Raw genomic sequence first — 17266 nt, forward strand, 5'->3', positions numbered from 1 at the left:
CTCTCTCTTTGTCGCTGGGGTGAAAAAACACTTGGTCTGAATAAAATCGCGCTAATTGAATCGCATTCAGGTGCGATTGGGCAAAAAGTGCAATTAAAATTCTGTCGCGTTCGTGGAAGCGTTGATTGATGCCGAGGTGGGGGTTGGAGTTTTTTTTTTTTTTCTCTTTTTTTTCCAACGTTAGGGAAATGTTGTTGCGGTTTTTAAGTGCCACGTCGCAAGCACTTATTTTCAGTTATATGTTGGCGTGCAGTGAACAATCCGTTGAGGGTTTACCTAAAAGCGAATGTATATGTTGCAGTTCGCGTGCTGCAGGATGGAAGTGGAAAAATGAGCGTTACTCCGTGTAAGGAGTGTTTTTATGAAGTTTGATGTTTAAGGGCGATTTTTGGTGGTTAAAACTTTTTATTGGTCACTGTGGAAAAAAAGTCTCCTTGTTCCAGGAAAATTTTCCTTTTGCCTTTTAATTGTGGAACTACAATTTTTTCCCTATACTAGAATAACTAAAACTAGAATAGAAAAAATCGTATTTGAGTTCAATTATAAACTTTTTTCAGATGACGCTCGTGGAAAATTTTAATTTTCACATTTTGTTGGGGATAAAAAATTGTTCGTTCTTCGAATATCAGCGACAACAATACAAAAAGATTTTTCTTTGATCTCACTCGGTTTTATATTTATACATTTTATTTTTTACTACATTTTTGTGTAAACATATAGAATTATATTATTTACTTGTTATTTTTAAAGTTGACTGACAAGTTGCTTGTAACACATCACTTCATTAAATTCAAAGTAAAAAAACAACCATAATTTATCGTGACATGAGGATTTTTCATAAAGACTACAAACACAAAGTGAAAAAATAAAAGTACAAAAACCCGACATGAATGAAAAATCTCGCAGATGCTCGCATGAGCAAAAAAAAAAAAAAAAATTATCGAGGGAAACGACCGAGTCGCGGGGAGTTTGCGCACCAACGGCGTCATTATAGTGACATGCGACGTGTAAAGCGCCAACACTACGCTGAAAACCGCAATGCGGAGTTTTCGGGGCGCTCTGTGCAACAAGATCCTAATGACGATACGTTTACTTAAGTACACTATCTGGGCTCGACCATAACCCATTTGCTCTTTTATCCCTCTATGGACTACTACCTAATTCGGAGGGTAAATAATTTTTTTTCGTACAATCAGCTCACGCGTTTTTACATTTCACGGCGTAACATATTCTGAAAAAAAAAAAATAATTAATGAAAGATAGTTTGTCTTCCTCTACTTTCATTCTGACGTAAAAGCGTTGGCGCATAAATCTCAACGCCATCGGACGGGCTGTTTTTTTCCCAAATAATGGCTGCGTAATTTTTTACCTTCCTCCCTCGACAAAAACTATCTCACGAACAAAGCTCAAATTTGAATTTTTCCCTGAAAAAAAAAAATCTGTACTCTCGGTACCACATGTACAATCCCCGCTAAATACCCTACTTTACCTTTGTTTTTCAAAAAAACAGACATAAATGACAGTAAAAAAAAAAAAAAAAAAAAAAAACAAAGGATTACTCTGTATCTGAAAACAAGCCGATCTCGCGCAAACAAAGCGACAATCAGGCTGAGTGCCATAGATTGCGTATGCACGCGATTCGTATATATACGGCATAACGGGAAGATTAGCACAAAAGTTGCGGTAGCAGGTGCGCGTCTGAGCCGGGGATAATAACGGTTATTTCCCCGAAGGGTACTTGCAGTGTTGTTGTTATAGTTGTTGTTTCACTGCTCCTATCGGTAACAATATGGTGTACCTTTGTCGCGAGCAGCAATTGAGCTTTTTAAAACTGGAAGAAAACCATAATGGATATTGCGGACTGTTATCGGCGATCGTCGATTGACAATTGAGATTGATCGCGAGGGTGGAGTTTGTAGTAGTTATTCCGGGGTATTTTTTTTGCGAATTTCGGAAATTACACGCTCATAGCAAACAACGTGAGAGTCCTCGGCACGGGTTCTTTGGAGTTTTGTCAGCTAATGTGTGGTTACCATTTAAAATAAAATTTAAGCTTTGATAAAACAAATATTATGAAACACTTTAACTACCAGATGCATCTATAACGGTTTACTTTAACAAGATGCATAACGATCCTGGTTACGACACAAAAGCGTATTTAAACAGTATCCTGCATATTTTCATGCTTGAAGTTACGCATACGTTCGTTAGCGCATTTCACAAGTTTTTAATGTAATAAAATACTGCTGTTACAAGGTTGTGGAAAAAATGTTTGTTTTACATTAGTATTTTCTCTATTAAAGTAAAAAAATTTGTGTAAATAACGTAAGATTGAAAAAAAAAAAAAAAAAATTAATTTAATATCCATTTCAAAAGAATAACGAATTATTATCACAAACAAATTTTTTTTCTTTCATCCAGTGGAAGCTTAGTTACCAACGGAGATCCAAGGACTCTTGGTACAGAAATAAACTTTGCCCATCAAGCCGTCCAACGTGCACACATTGCTCTGACTCCTGCGAAAAATTCTAGTGGGAAAAAATAAAAACGCAACCTATCGAGAAACTTCATTTTTTGACGCTACCCTGTTTTTCGGGACCAGCCACACGTTTCCCGTTCCAAAATCGACGTAGGTATACTGCGCCCCAAATGTGCATGCAGTCGCCACGAATTTCCATGTCCGCGATGTTGTACTTGTTGTTCTCGCCAGCCGCAGGGGTGACATCACTTGCACGGTTTCCTGCAGATGAGCGCGTTTTATCTCCCCCGCGATCGGCCCGATTCGTTCCCGCGGAAACAACTGCCCGTTCGCGGTGACGTTTCGCTGGGATTGCACGAGCATTGGGATTTTAATGAAAGCGAGCGCCAGAGTTACGATTTCAAGAGCAAGTTTTGAGCGCGATGTACCTCGTTACACCGATGGGGACGGATATCGGGAGAAGAAAAAAAATTTTATGAAATGAGTATTGGGCTTCGTTGGGTGAGTGTCACATTCCATCGGTGATTAAATAGCGTTTGCCATTACAATCTCTCCAGGCTGTTTTTTCATGACGAAAGGAGCTTTTTCAGCTCATGAAGTCACTTGGATCGTCCTTTATCAAATCAATCTGGAACAAAGTAAAAATCATTAGCAAATATCTACTGACATTTAATGAAACGGGATGATACCTCTGAACAAAATCAGGGAAAGTATTAAATCATTGTGCTGAAATCAAAAAATGTATTTGCTGCGTAAATAACTCCTTACAAAAAAAAATCGATATGTACAATCACGGGGGAAAAAAAGAAAGAAAGAAAAAAATTGCCATCCGCGTTCTCATGTGGATTCCCTCGGCTCCGCTCAATGAATTCATGACGTGGAGGGCATATTTTTACAGTAGGATTTCCATTCCGCGATGAATAAATGAAAACGCAAACAGCCACCCACGCGGACATAATAGCCGACACTCACGAGAGCAGCAGGAAACGAAGGGGGGGTGGGGGAGATAAAATAAAAATAACCACTCGTCCACTCGAGCGCGTCAAACCTGAAGCGCGTAAACGGCCGCGTCGAACCGACAGCACGCGTCCAGCGACTCCATGTCACGCAGCCGTCGATGCGAGCCGGCCGACAGCTCTCGGGCTCAAAACCACCGCCGAGCTTGCGGAAGCTCGAGGGTCCGCGACGTGCACTGGGGCTGTAGCCCGCGGGAGCGTCAAATGTGACGCCGGTCGAGTGAGTGGGGGGGGGGGATCGGTGGTGACGTTAATTAACGCCCCGTTTGAGTTGACCCCCTTCGAACGAAGCTGTGGACCGGGTTTCGCGAGGTGTCGCTAGGGCTCTTGAGCTATCGCGTAAGTTTTGTGGGGAGCTTCGTTGATTTCAGGGAATTTTTTTTTTTTTATTCCACTTGCACGCATTTGTTTTTGCTTTCGAGATATGTAGCTTCGATTCGTCCAAGAGTGCGTTATTTTTCCATACCTGGGATCTTTTGTTTTTGTATTTTTTTTGTCGGTTTGTGTCTGTATTGAGCGCTTGGGTTCATGAGTTGGGATAGTTTGTACAGCTGCTTTTCTCTAATAATTAATACTAGTGGTCTCTATCTCGCGAAGATTCGTTTCAACGGATATAGACGCATTGGACAAACAACGGGATGATTTATTTGAATCTTCACTTTTTATCCATCAACAATAAGAACGTGGTAGCCATTTTGATTGTTACACGCTGGGCCTATCTCAGGCGTTGGGGTTGATGTACTACACTTGATTCTCAAAGCAAAATAATCATCATCACGAGACTCTTATATTTTGAAAGGATTTCAGATGGATAAGTAAAAAGGCTCGAAACAAGAAAAAGTTCGCACAACAATTCATCGAAAGTAACGAAAGTAAAACAGAAAAATCTCAACAATCAAGTATATTGGACCGTGGATAAACAGATGGATGGTTTGCTAAGCGTGTTGGAGATCATAAAAAAGCTTTTATCGATTAAGAAAAATCATCCAAACTGTGAATTTGATTGACAAAAATGTATTGGAGTTATATGAAACAGCAGAACAGTGGCATCGACCAACACATTTTGAGGTCTTACACCAAAATTTCTTCGAAATCTGTTGGGCAGAAGTGAAATTTATCCCAAAATCCTCGTACGGTTGGCAAACTATACTTGCGTCAAGCATGAAACTTGCCCCAAAACCGAGATGAATAGTCCTACGTAATCGCCACATTTCACTGACTCCCCGCAATCCTTGCTCCAGATTTTCCACTCGACCAGCTCCCTCCCTCGCCCACCCCAAAAATGACCCCAACCCCCCAAAACTCGCATGGGTAACAATCGTCGCACTGCATCCCTAACGACCCCCACTTAAAGTCCCACTTCCTGCCCGTCCCTCGCTACTTTTCCAACTCCATTGAATGCTCGAGGGGCGCGTTTGGTGCATCTCGTTTCCCTTGTCTCCAGCTCTCGGCTCTACATGCGGGTGATAACACGCCCAACGAACAATTTACCAACGTGACTACACATACGTATACACATGGACACGGGCGAATGGCGTATCCAAGCCCCTGGACACAATCGAGCATGGCGACGAGCGCATAAATCCATCCACGAGTTTCCCACGCGTGCAATGGAGCCTTGGATACACAAACGATCCCGCTAAAGCTCTCCCAAATTCGGGATGGGGGTTGCTTTTGTACATATCTTCGGGAGTGTGAGCGAATTGGCAGCTTTTTTCGAGCTTTCCTTCGAACGGGGGAGCTTCGTATTCCTAAAGTACGAATTGGGTTAATTATTCGTCACTTGTTTGCTCGCGGTAATACGTGGTAAATCGAGACCTCTTGGTGCTTTGTTCTTCCAATGTTACGACCAACCATGGAAATCGAAGGATACATGTGGAGGCGCATTCATCGATGGCCCCCTTTTTTTCAACAGATTATCAAAAAGTGATTTTTCTTGCAACATTGCTCTTCGCTGTAACGTGTCTTTTAACCAAAACTCACAGAGCTTCGAAAAAAAAAAAGAAAAAGTCTTCACAATCCTATTATCCGTTGGCGCGTCGCATTGTATGAATTTGATGTTTACAAACTTTCCCAATCCACGTATCGACAAAAAAAAAGTGTCCCCTCCCCCCCTAGGAAGCACCCAAGTGGAATTCTTACACGGAACAACTGCCGTGCGCGTCGAGAGTAACTCTCTATGTTCGACACACGCGGCGCGCAATACAAGCCGCTCCAAACTTCTCGCGAGACTAAGTAATACTGCAACGCGTATAATATATAGGAGGGTCGGGAAAGGATTATACGCGATGAGCCGTCCGTACACATCAGCTGCTCCTCTTCATCACTGTGCACGTGTACAACTCGCGCTGCCAGTTTCCAAGATATAGTTTTCGCTTCTTGTTGTTTATCCACACCACGGAGTCTTAGACAATCAGGGCGTGTTCGTTACCTCCTCGGGTTAAGGGGACTATGTATATAACCTTCTTAGCTCGAGGTGTCGTCACGTGTGCGCTGACGATTAGTGCAAGGGACGAGTTTTTAAATGTGGTTCAAAGACAACGTCACGAAAATTCAATGAAGCTCACTGAAAAGTTTGAATTAGAGCACAATTTTTGAAAAAATTCGGGTCATAGTTGCGTGACTTTACAAAAGTACACGGAGGGAGCAAGAAATTTTGGATTCAAATCGATACATCAATCTGTATTGTGGTACAGTGGAAAATAATCGATTTCTTCATCCCTCGTTTACTAAGATTTCCAATTATCTAATGATATTTTTTACATTCACCATTGGTATTATAATTGACCGGATGATAAAGTGACTTATGGCTGGTTTATGTTTTTTTTTTTTTTCTACCGTTATCTTTATCCCTAAAATAAGCACTGAAATTACCAAGCAACAGTAAAATGGACGATTCACAGGGTTTGCGGTTGGCTGCGTGCGTTCACGCGTAATTCGATAAATATCAAGTCCGTCCGACAATCATCGCAACTCGAATAAAATCAAGTATTCAAAAGCAACTCCGCGGTTCATTGAAATCGCAATGACAATTATTTACCCACCACATCGGTACTTTGTGCAATTTACGTAAGAGCAAAATTTAAAATACTACCAAACAAATGTACCGTGCCGACGTGCGTGTACACAATTATAAATTTATGCCAAAGGCCCCGTATATTATGCGTTTACGTGTGTAATGTATGTACATCGTAAATTAGTACACGTACGCGCACGTACGTGCCATCTGTGCCCCAACTGTATAATGTCACGTTAGCTATAACTACTGTAGACTGATGATGTACGCCCGTGCAGTACAGAGAACAGCTGACAACAAGGGTCGAAGTGACGTGAAAGCGTGTAGTATACGTCAAAATCTCCAAGTGCAAATGTCACATTGTAAAACACAGGTTTTGGCACATCTCCCGTTTGGTTCGCTCCACCGCATATAAGTACCCTTTTTTTTAGTACACTTGAAAACTGTGTTTTCCAAAGATATAATGGTACCTAATTTGATTGTGTAGGGAAAATTAGGATTCTATAAATTAAAAAATTTTAAGGCTTTACTCCCCCGAAGTGAAACACCGAGGCGGATTTTATGAGCTTAATCTTACGATATTTCATGTGGGCCATTATTTAAGCATAGAAAATCTCTGGTTTTCAATAAGTTTCGGAAAAACTAATGATAAAAATCCATGTCATATCAGAAAAAAGTTGTTGGAGTTATGGAGGATTTTGATTTTTAGGTGGTACGTTGAAGTGAGTTCAAAAAATTTTCCAGTTCTTTCAATTGACTGATTTGAAAAATATTCGAGAAACCCACATCACCCTGAAACCATTTCATCCCAGGTTCCTCTCCAACATGACGCAGGATAAGATGAAGACAAAATATATTCCAAAACGTCTTTCAATGAAAGTGAAATTAAAATGCTCCTCCTAAGCCGAGTTACATCTAAAAGAGTAGCAGCATAGCTTTACCAAAAATTAAGATATAGTGCCACAGGGAGAACAAAAAGAATCGTAGCAGAAAACACGGATTTTCTGGTGTAGAAGTAAACATGTCACCCAACGATTTCGTCAATCCCGTATACGTTTTCGAAGATTCCAACCCTCGTACAAGTACGAGCCCCATCTTACACGAGTAACATGTAATATCGGTATGGCCGAGAAGATGCAAGTACAACAAGAACAAGCTCCAGGGAAATCCCGATGTACAACAATGTACGCTCAGGTGAGGCTGTAAGGAAGCAATCCAGTGTACCTGTGTAACACTGCGGGCGTCGACATTGGCACCATCAACCTCACACGCGCATTACGACCGGACGATTAGACAGGACTGGCCGAGAGAGCGTACCTATATGTATGATCGGCCGATCGATCCCCCTTGCCTTGATGGGTGTGTAACGAGCACGTCAGGTGTGTGTCTCGGCTGTTTGGAGAAGCTTTGGACATGGTACACTTACATAGGTACATATACGTATAGCGACTCATAACTATGTGCACGCAGTTTTCGATGCTTTTTCTCGATTACAAACTGAACTTTCTCGTGGCAATGTTTATCAGCATTCGAGAGAATTTCCCATCGGTCTGTTGTGGATTGTATCAACTACCGATTCCGCAAGGAAATCAAAGATAATTTACCGCGGGATGTCCAAAGATCCTTTGTTACAGATTGCACTCTGCTGCCTCTTTGCGTCAATCTTTTGAGGAATAATCGTTTGATTCAGTAAAACGATGAGTTTGTTTTTCAAACGGTTGTGCCTTTTATTGAAAACGTCACACTTAAAGCTTTGTTCAAACATGCGTAAGTTTACGGTGCACAAGTTTTTTTTTTTGCAGTGTTTTCATTGTTACTGTTTCATGCTCGCTCGATGTAATTCCGGGAAAACTGTTTTTTTTTGTAGAGAGAAATTTTATTTTGATACAGAGTAGACCGATATTTCTCCAGTATTTTTTTTTTAATACAAGCTTTCTCGAACGGATCCCACACGCCACGCACGTACCCGCGCGTCAATCCAGTATGCAAAGAACCCCCACCGGGTCCAGAGAAATGTTATTCATGAGAAACTTTACAAGAGTAATCCTGAGTTCTGTATTTATAAGTAACAACATGTGTGAAAGAAGACGGTACACGGTCTCGTTATTGGCCTTTCCGCACACGAATTCAATTTGCATGAATTCAACAGCCAAATGATACGTTTCGCGCTTGGCGAGAAGACATTCGGGGATATGCCAAGAAAATCTTATTACCCGGTCCTTCTGTGCGTTTAATATGTGTGTACGAAGGAATTAGGGGATGAGGATGCACCTGCATGGAATTTCAATTAATTTGGTTGAGGCTGAAATTCTTTGGATACGCGCGAATTTCGTGGGTTTTCATAACTTGCTCACTGTCTGACACTTTTCTTTCTTGGATTTTTTTTTCAATCCAAACAAATATTAAATCGTACAAAGATCGTTTATTATGATTTTTCATAACGGACGAATACGTGTCACGGTCTTTTTTCAATTGCTTTTCTGTCTGTCAGTGACCGAATGGATGGGGTCTTGTACTGTAATGGATTAGATTATTGTTACCAAAATACCTTACAACGAATAGTAGTGCCACTTATTGTTAATATATTACTTTAACTTCTTTTATTATTTATTAGCTGTAAGCTAAAAACTAAAGATTTTAAACATCGATCAGGCGAATGCATTTTAATTTCGTCGTGCGCTGATGGCTCGTCTTACCAAACTCGTCTGTTTCTACTTGATTTTACGTTCATGGCGTTTCTTGCCACAATCAAAGCTTACAATATGTTTACATTTATACATTCAGAGAACATTGATGATAATGGCGCCATCTTCCAAAATTACAAATGAAAATTTAAAAGTAAAAAAAAGTACTGAAGAAATTGTAAACTTATCTTTGTATTAATGAACCAAAAAAATCAAGAAATAGTTTTTTTGTCAACGTATGATTGGTGAATGCAGACATTCATCAACAATGGGATCATATTATTGTCAATAAATAGTTTAGTTCGACTTTTTGATGTATTCTTGAGGGGTTTGTATCATAAAAACAAGAAATTCAGGAATCCCTTTAAAAAATTTGTGAAAACTATTAATGTTATACTCCGAGTGACGTATCTTGAGAAACTAATTATTCAACGCATACTCTTATGGAAAAAAAAAACGTTCTTATTAGAGTAATTTTCAAAAAGCTTAAGTGACAAAAGTTTTCAATATGTCTATCTGAATCCAATTACTAGCCCATGTACACGATTTTTTTAAAGGGATTCTCAAATTTTTTCTTATTTCATCGATAGGATGTACGATTAGACGCCTCTGCAGGTAAAACCCTCACATCCCCAAAATCTCCACGTACAACATGTTTAAAAAAAAAAAAAAAGCCATAAGACTTATTATCGCTGAAGAAACGAGTTAATGACAACGGTACCAATAACAACAATCCACGGGAGTGTCGTCAAACGAAAGCTCTCTCTACCACAAGCTCGACCAACGCATAATCCGCGGACCCGAGCAAAGCATGGCCCCTCTCCCCCGGGCATCGGATTATATTCTCGGACGGGCATGTATAATGCATAACGCACGTCGTTCGGCTCATTTGCTAAAGCACGTCGAGCCCATTAGCTCTCCGACTCCATACATGCGACAACGCGCTATGCATACCGTACGGAAGACTTAGGACGAAACTACGGTGGAAGCTTTCATTATCAGACTTCCACTTGTGTACATGTGTATGTAGGTTGTGCTTTGCAAGAGTCGCGGCGACATATGGGGACGAACTTTGGTAGTTTGCGGTTGAGTCAGTCTACCTGTGCTCTCAGTTTGCGTTACGTATACGTGTAGCAACGCTCACGTGGATCTGCCGCTGTTCGTTGCATCCAATAAGCGCGAATGGATTGTCGTTGTGGATCTGTATGTTGTTGCTGTTTGTGGCCTTAGCGTAGAAGTGCAGCTGACACGAGTTATAGGCTACGTCGTGGGTGGTATTTGAAAAGATTAAAATGAAAAGTTGTTTGACCATTGCTTTCCGAGCCAAAGTATAATTTTTAAATTTGAATGAAAGCATTTCACCGATTCAACGTCGCTAAAAGTAGGATTCAAATAACACCTTCGTGGGTTGATACATCTGGAATTCCTCAAGTACTTTCCATTTAGGAACATGTATACGTACATGTTTCAGGTTTCTCGACTCTCAGAAACGTCGACATGAAATCACAAACGAATTCCGTGCACAACACACATGATTTCTGATAAACGTTATTTTTCCTTTAACGCTTGGAAAACGCGTTTTATATTACGAATAGTCTAATCCAATCATTCACACGAGATCAATTACATCTTCATCTTTACAAATGGTTGACAATTTGCAACAAACAGATTATTTCACGCTAAATTAAAACGAGAACCAATCCATGAAATCCTTACCTCTACGTAAACTCCCAAAAATTGAAACCTCGAAATCAATAGAGACACACGCATCGAAGCAGATACACACAGAGATCGGCATCGGGACTATTATACATCAACTTTGTTGGGTCTTCTTTCACTTCCGCACAATACACTCCCTCAAAGTCCATTCGCGATAACAAGTATATGTAGCACTTCGTGCCCGTCGGGGAGTTATAATGAATGATCAAGCCAATCCGAGCGAAGCTTTTGATTATTGATATCGACGCGGAAGCGCCTCGCGCTCGTGATTGATGAATTTTCGACGAGCTACCACTGAGAGAGAGAGAGAGAGAGGATTCTGCTAAGCTCTCGACATCATCGGTCATGGCAACGCATTTGGATAATTGTGTGACGATGCATTGTTGTTCTCCACGACGCGGTGGTACGACTGGGATTGCTAAAATTAGTTGACAAGGCTCTCGTGGGGACTTGTCAACTCGACATGGCTCACGAGGATGAAACGATCTTTTTTTTTCATGACAAATTGCAACTTTGTTTGGGTATCAGGAATTTTTAGTTTTGTGATAATCTGCAACAATGGACAATTGTTGATTGAGTTCTAGTTTTATCGCCCACAAAGTCCCTACTCATCGAATCATACCATCTACATCTGGGTATCTACTATTATACATATATGATCCAGGAACGAATGTACGCATTTTATTATCGTCAGTCCTAATAGTATAAGGAAACTATTTTAAAAAGAAAAAAAAACTACTCTTGTCGTATACTTTACATAAAAAAAAAAAAAAATCATTTACGCTCAACTTTAAAAACATTCAAAAATATTGCACCAACACTTGGCTAATTGCTACTTTTTCTGGATTTGGTTTACAGTATAACATAAAAAAGAAGGAGGAGGTGCAGGAAATGCCCCAGGAAGAACCAGCTAATCCGCTGATGCGCAAGAAGAAGACGCCTGAGGAACTGGCGGCTGAAGCAGAAGCGGAAGACGAGGACGAGTTCACAAGTGAGTTTTCTTTTTCACTTTTTTACATATCCAAAAGGTACCGGATTGAGTTTTCGTTTCACGTTAGCTGTGCCAAATGTCAAGTCTTCTTTTTGAATCCAAACGAATAATTAACACCATAATTTAAAAAAAACGACTGTTGCACTACGGAAATAAAAAAAATTATTTACTTTTATACAGACATTGGGTAATCAGTCGAAAGAAAGAAACATAAGATCATTACCTTAGGATTCGAGTAAATTGGGATGTACAAACTGTCAAACCTTGACACGGTTACGAAGATACCTATTCTCTAGGACACATAACCGAATTTCGTGCACATAACGAGATGTACGTGTACACCTGTACCTTTAAAGCCACACCGAAGGACGAGATACAAACAGGCGATCGATGTTTCGCGCTTAACGAGCCGCGCAGTTGGAAGTCAAACGGCACGCCACCGGACTCCTCCCCCTTACACTATCAACCGCAAGTGCGCGCGTGCTAACGTTCGTTCGTTCTCTCCTATACGTGCTCGGCATTTTCGTGAGCCGTCGTCTATACAGCTGCAGTGCCTGCTGGCGCTTATTGCTTCGACGGCTGATTTAGGAGACTCGTTGTTCGAAAATGGCTCATTGTTCGTCGGCCACTGTTACCCACTGGAAACGAAACGTGAGCTTTCGGGACGGAATTCGTTTGGGAACTGAGCTAAAATAGTATCGTTGGTGGAGAATACACTAAGCGAAAAAAATTCTACGGCTTATTTTATTTCCAAACGAAAGGAATCTATCGCTCACCAGAATATGTTTATAGGTGTAGGTCACGTAAAACACATTAAAATGTATGCCATAGCTTCTACAAGTTATGACTAACTACCGATGTATATTGAATGAATTTTATAGAGCTTTTATCTGAGACTTACCCGCGTAAAAATTTTGACGTTTGGCCTAACTTTCGACAAAGTTCATGTGGCCAACATCTGGCCAAGCTTGGGCAATGAAAAATTCCCAAACTTGGATTTTCGTTGGAACATTTGACTCAATATTTTTCGTAAGTCGTATATGCAGATCAACTAATATACTGACGCAACAAATTAATTTTTTAGACGTTTTGATGAACGTTTACTAAACTTGAGTCAAATATTCCAACAAAAATTCAAGTTTGAAATTTTCTCATTGCCCAAGCTTGGCCAAAGTTTGGCCAAACGTTGGCCACATGAACTTTTGCGTAATTTTTGCCAAACTTAAAAGTTTTTACGCGTGTACGTAAAGGTATAATGTTCCTGATAGACGCATGTATGAGAGCTGATGTGAAAGCCTAAAAATTTAAAAAAAGAACCATATCATTTGAAGATTCTGTTGGAAGTTAAAAGAGTTTAAAATGAAAGAACAGAAACCGTGAGATGTACCAATATGCTCGTTTTACGAAAATTCAACGTTTGACTTTAAACGCGTATAACTTTTGTACAGAAGCTTTAAACAAGGAAATTTTTTAATTTCTGGAGTCTCACTTTAGCTCTGAATTCCACCTCATTGAAATATCATTGTATACATGTATCTTATTTAGTCAAGATACAAGTGATAGAAGTCTACAAGCTACATTTCCAAGATAAAATAAAATCTTTGAAAGTCTTTGGTCATCCAAAGTTCTAAATATTTCTCGATAAGTGTTAAATCTTTCAGAGACTTTCAAATGGCTTGTAAACTGTTTCAAAGAATTTTAAAATATTTTCATGATTTATTTGAATGACTTTTAAAGACTTTCGAATTTTTTTATGATCCTAACAGTCGAGTGAGGTTACGAGACGACTCATTCTCTAGGAATAACATTAAATTAACCCGACCCAATTGTTGTTTATTATATATTTTAATAAATACACGTTTCGATAATACCCCTAATAAGTATTATGAAATGAAACCCTCGTGAAAAAATGTCACCTCGATAGCACAAAACCCAAAGGCTAGATTCATGATGATTGAAACCCTTTTCGTATTATTGCAGAGCTAAAGAACATGATGACGACGCAGGTGGACGAGATAAAGACGCAAATCGAAGCCAGGTGTAACCTGCAATGAGTCGACCCCGGGAAGGAGAAAAAGGGGGCAGCGCTCGGCTGGCCGAGGAGTAGCCATCTTAACCTCCATCAATTCCGAGCTCAAGACGAAAATGACGACGACGAAGACAGGGCATCCGTTCCACCGGCTGAGCAATCACACCTCCACCATCGCGAGAACAGTAGCAGCAGTCGTGGCTTAACTCGAGCGTATTTGCCAATTCTTTCTCTCTTCTTCGCTTTTTCCCCTTTGGGCGAGAGCTTGACTTTCCGAGAGGAGACCATAACGAGGGATGATTAATCGAGTAAACACGGAAGGAAAGGAAAATGTCAACGATTTTCGCTGTTTGCCCCGAACCCAAGAGGAAAGGAAAGAGAGAGGAAGGAACGGCAGGAGAGATCCGACGACGACGACAACCAGCTGGTATACGACCAGAAAACATGTACACAGAGACAAAAATCGAGAAGAACACACCCAACACGAAAAACAAAAGTTTACACGGAACAGACGCTCAAAATTAAGAGAACGGCAGACAGTCAGCAACCCTGCAAACATCCCAATAACAAAGTGCTCCACTTCGAGCGATTTTTTCGCTAAGGAGTGCAAAAGGTAGTGAAATAGAATGAGAAAGAGAAGAAGCAAAAGTATCTAGTCCCTAAGTTTTTAGTAAAAAAAAAAAATAATAATAAAATAAATATATAAAAAAAAATTATTATTATTATTATAATCATGATTATGGTGGATAACGATTAGGTATTATAAGCGGTAGTCAAGTTATGTAGTTGCTAGTTGATTCAGACAGAGACAAACAAACAAACCAAAAGATCACAAGCGCGACAGTTGTTTCAATGATAATGTTAACAATTATACAATAATGATGAAAGAGAAAAACGTTAATAACAAATAATGATAATATTATAATATGGAATGATGAACGTGAAGAGATTGTTAAACAACCAGTCATAAAAGAAAAAAAAAAAAAAAAAAAAAAAAAATGGCGATGTCCAACGAGATTGAATGACGAGAGCGAGACGAGATGATGATTATTATTATTGCTGTATGATTATATTAATATATTATTACTGCATAAGAATCGAGTAATAATAAGAACAATAATGTGACATTTGTTGCTAGGGGACACATAAAAGCGTGCAAAAATAAGAGAGAAGAAAAACGTGGGTGTATAAGTTTGTGAAATTGTAGGTGCTTTTTTTCTTTTGCGATCGAATTTTATGTAGTAGTTAACTAGTCAGAAGATGAGATGTGGATATGATAATGATGATGTTACGAGTGAGTAGTTGGTCTGGCAGTGTTAAAAGTAAAAAAAAAAAAAAAAAAAAAAAAAAAAAAAAAAAAAAAAGTGTGAAATAGTAGCGAACAGTATATTGACGAAAAAGGGCGAATAATGAAACAAAAATATGTTATAATTTCAATGATTAATCATAATTGTAAGAGTAATTATGAGAAAGCCGATGATGACTAAACAAAAAGAAAAGGGTGTCACAATGACGGACAGTTAGTAACGAGAGAAACAAAAACGAATGGATGGTAGTTCTTGTTCGGCCATCCGTCCGATTCTCGACCACGCGACGGACCCTACGTGCAAGGCCCATTTAAGGGGTAAAATGTAATTGTTTCGATGCGCAGGGCGTGTAAGTGAACTGCGCGCTGGAGGGCACGCGCATTGTTGTTGTTATATTGTTGAATATTTTGCTAATGTAGTACGAGATTTGCACTCTCATTTTTGCATCGCCGTAGCGTCGCGGAACCCGAAAGACCTTAACTCAAGTTCGATTTTTTTCTAAAACAATAAATTTATATTTATACATGTACGACGTATTAAGTATATACGAGTAGAATGTTTTTTCTAACCTCGAGAGGCTTAGGGGAATTCATTTATTGCCATTACTATTATTATTCTTGTTGTTGTTGTTGCTACTGTTATTGCTGTTGTTGTTAGAATGAAAATTATGCATCAAGGCTCTTTACAGCCAAGGATTGAGAATAAATTTCCGCTGTTAACGCGAGTAGTGTCACAACGCCAAGTATTGGAATTTGACGAGGAAGCATGGCTTCGACTTATCGCGCATGCGCAGTGACAACAGAGTATGCGTATAGTAGAATAAGTGAGTTATGCAACCGATGGTCAGATTCCAAATGGCATTTTAAATGCAAAATGTTCCGTACAATGATTGATCGTAGATGTAACAAGTTATGATACGTAAGGTCCTTCGGAATCTCAGGCGCTTCACACGCGACGATAATAAAAACGAACAAAAAAAATCACAATCATTCAATGTTAAAAATACGAAAAATAGGAACAAAAATGTTTCGTGACAAACAATTTTTTACAAAGAAGAAGCGAAAAGTACGATGGATTGTGAGAATAAGCGATCAGACGAGTCAAATAATCCAAAGCAAAGCCTTGCACTTCCATGAAAACTGGAGTAAACGCTAAAATAAAGTAAGCAGAATAGAAAAAAATAATAATAAAAATTATAGTAATGACGCGCCCCGCGTGTCGAACGAAAAAAATGTTGGGCCGTAGGTGTCGTCACGTGGTACATGTGCGCGCACGCGCACGCTGGTGCGTATTAAAATGTACTACGTGGGCAATATTTGTTGAAATTGAATATTAATTATATAAACGCTAGTTCGATGTTAAGCTGCCCCATCCCTTGCAATAGAAAAAAAATTAAAATAAAATGATTCACCAGCGTACGAGTGCGCGCTACAGCGAGCAAGCCGTGAGCAGGATGGTTCTTAAAAGAGCACCAACTGCCGACGAAGGTGATGCATGCCTTATATATAATATACATATACTTTTAATAAATATATAATGATAATAACGTTAATAAGAATAATAATAATATTAATAATAACAATAAAAATAATAATAAATAACAAGACATGTAAAATACACGTTCCAACACCCACACACAAAAACACGCCCTGACACGAATGTAGAATAATCATAAAAATAATAATAACAAATTCAGAGGATATCTTTTTTGCGTAAACATACCGAGTTCGCGTGTGCAATTTGTGTGTGATTAAATGAGTGCAGTGTGTGTCTGTGTGTCGTACGTGTGCGATTCTGCGCCAAAATTTAAACATCAACATGTTGACGAACCACAAAATCGGATGAGCAAAGCGAAGGAAAGACAAAGGGATGAACTATCACGAAAAAATGGTGTGCACCACGAATAGCAAAGGAGAAATTCGACAGTGTTTTGATGATTTATGGGCGGCACAGTAAAAAGTTTCCGGCTGTTTGATATGAAAAATATATACATATAAATATATAGTTATACATAAAAACTTATCG

General features: G+C 39.4%; 1 protein-coding gene across 3 annotated transcripts in view; it reads left to right on the plus strand.

Moving 5' to 3' along the window:
• cpx (synaptic transmission protein complexin) overlaps window positions 1-15466 on the plus strand; it is a 341835-nt gene extending 326369 nt beyond the window's left edge. For all 3 annotated transcript variants that reach the window (XM_014362739.3, XM_089590604.1, XM_089590605.1), the window contains 2 exons: window positions 11773-11905; window positions 13886-15466. In XM_014362739.3, coding sequence (XP_014218225.1) covers window positions 11773-11905; window positions 13886-13959 — 207 coding nt within the window. In that variant the 3' untranslated portion in view covers window positions 13960-15466. The remainder of the gene's footprint in view (window positions 1-11772; window positions 11906-13885) is intronic.
• Window positions 15467-17266: the final 1800 nt, after the last annotated feature.

Source organism: Copidosoma floridanum, unplaced genomic scaffold, assembly GCF_036245765.1.
Source record: "Copidosoma floridanum isolate Cflo_tuat_1 unplaced genomic scaffold, Cflo_Japanese_pri ptg000012l, whole genome shotgun sequence".
NCBI classification, from domain to species: Eukaryota; Metazoa; Arthropoda; class Insecta; order Hymenoptera; family Encyrtidae; genus Copidosoma; species Copidosoma floridanum.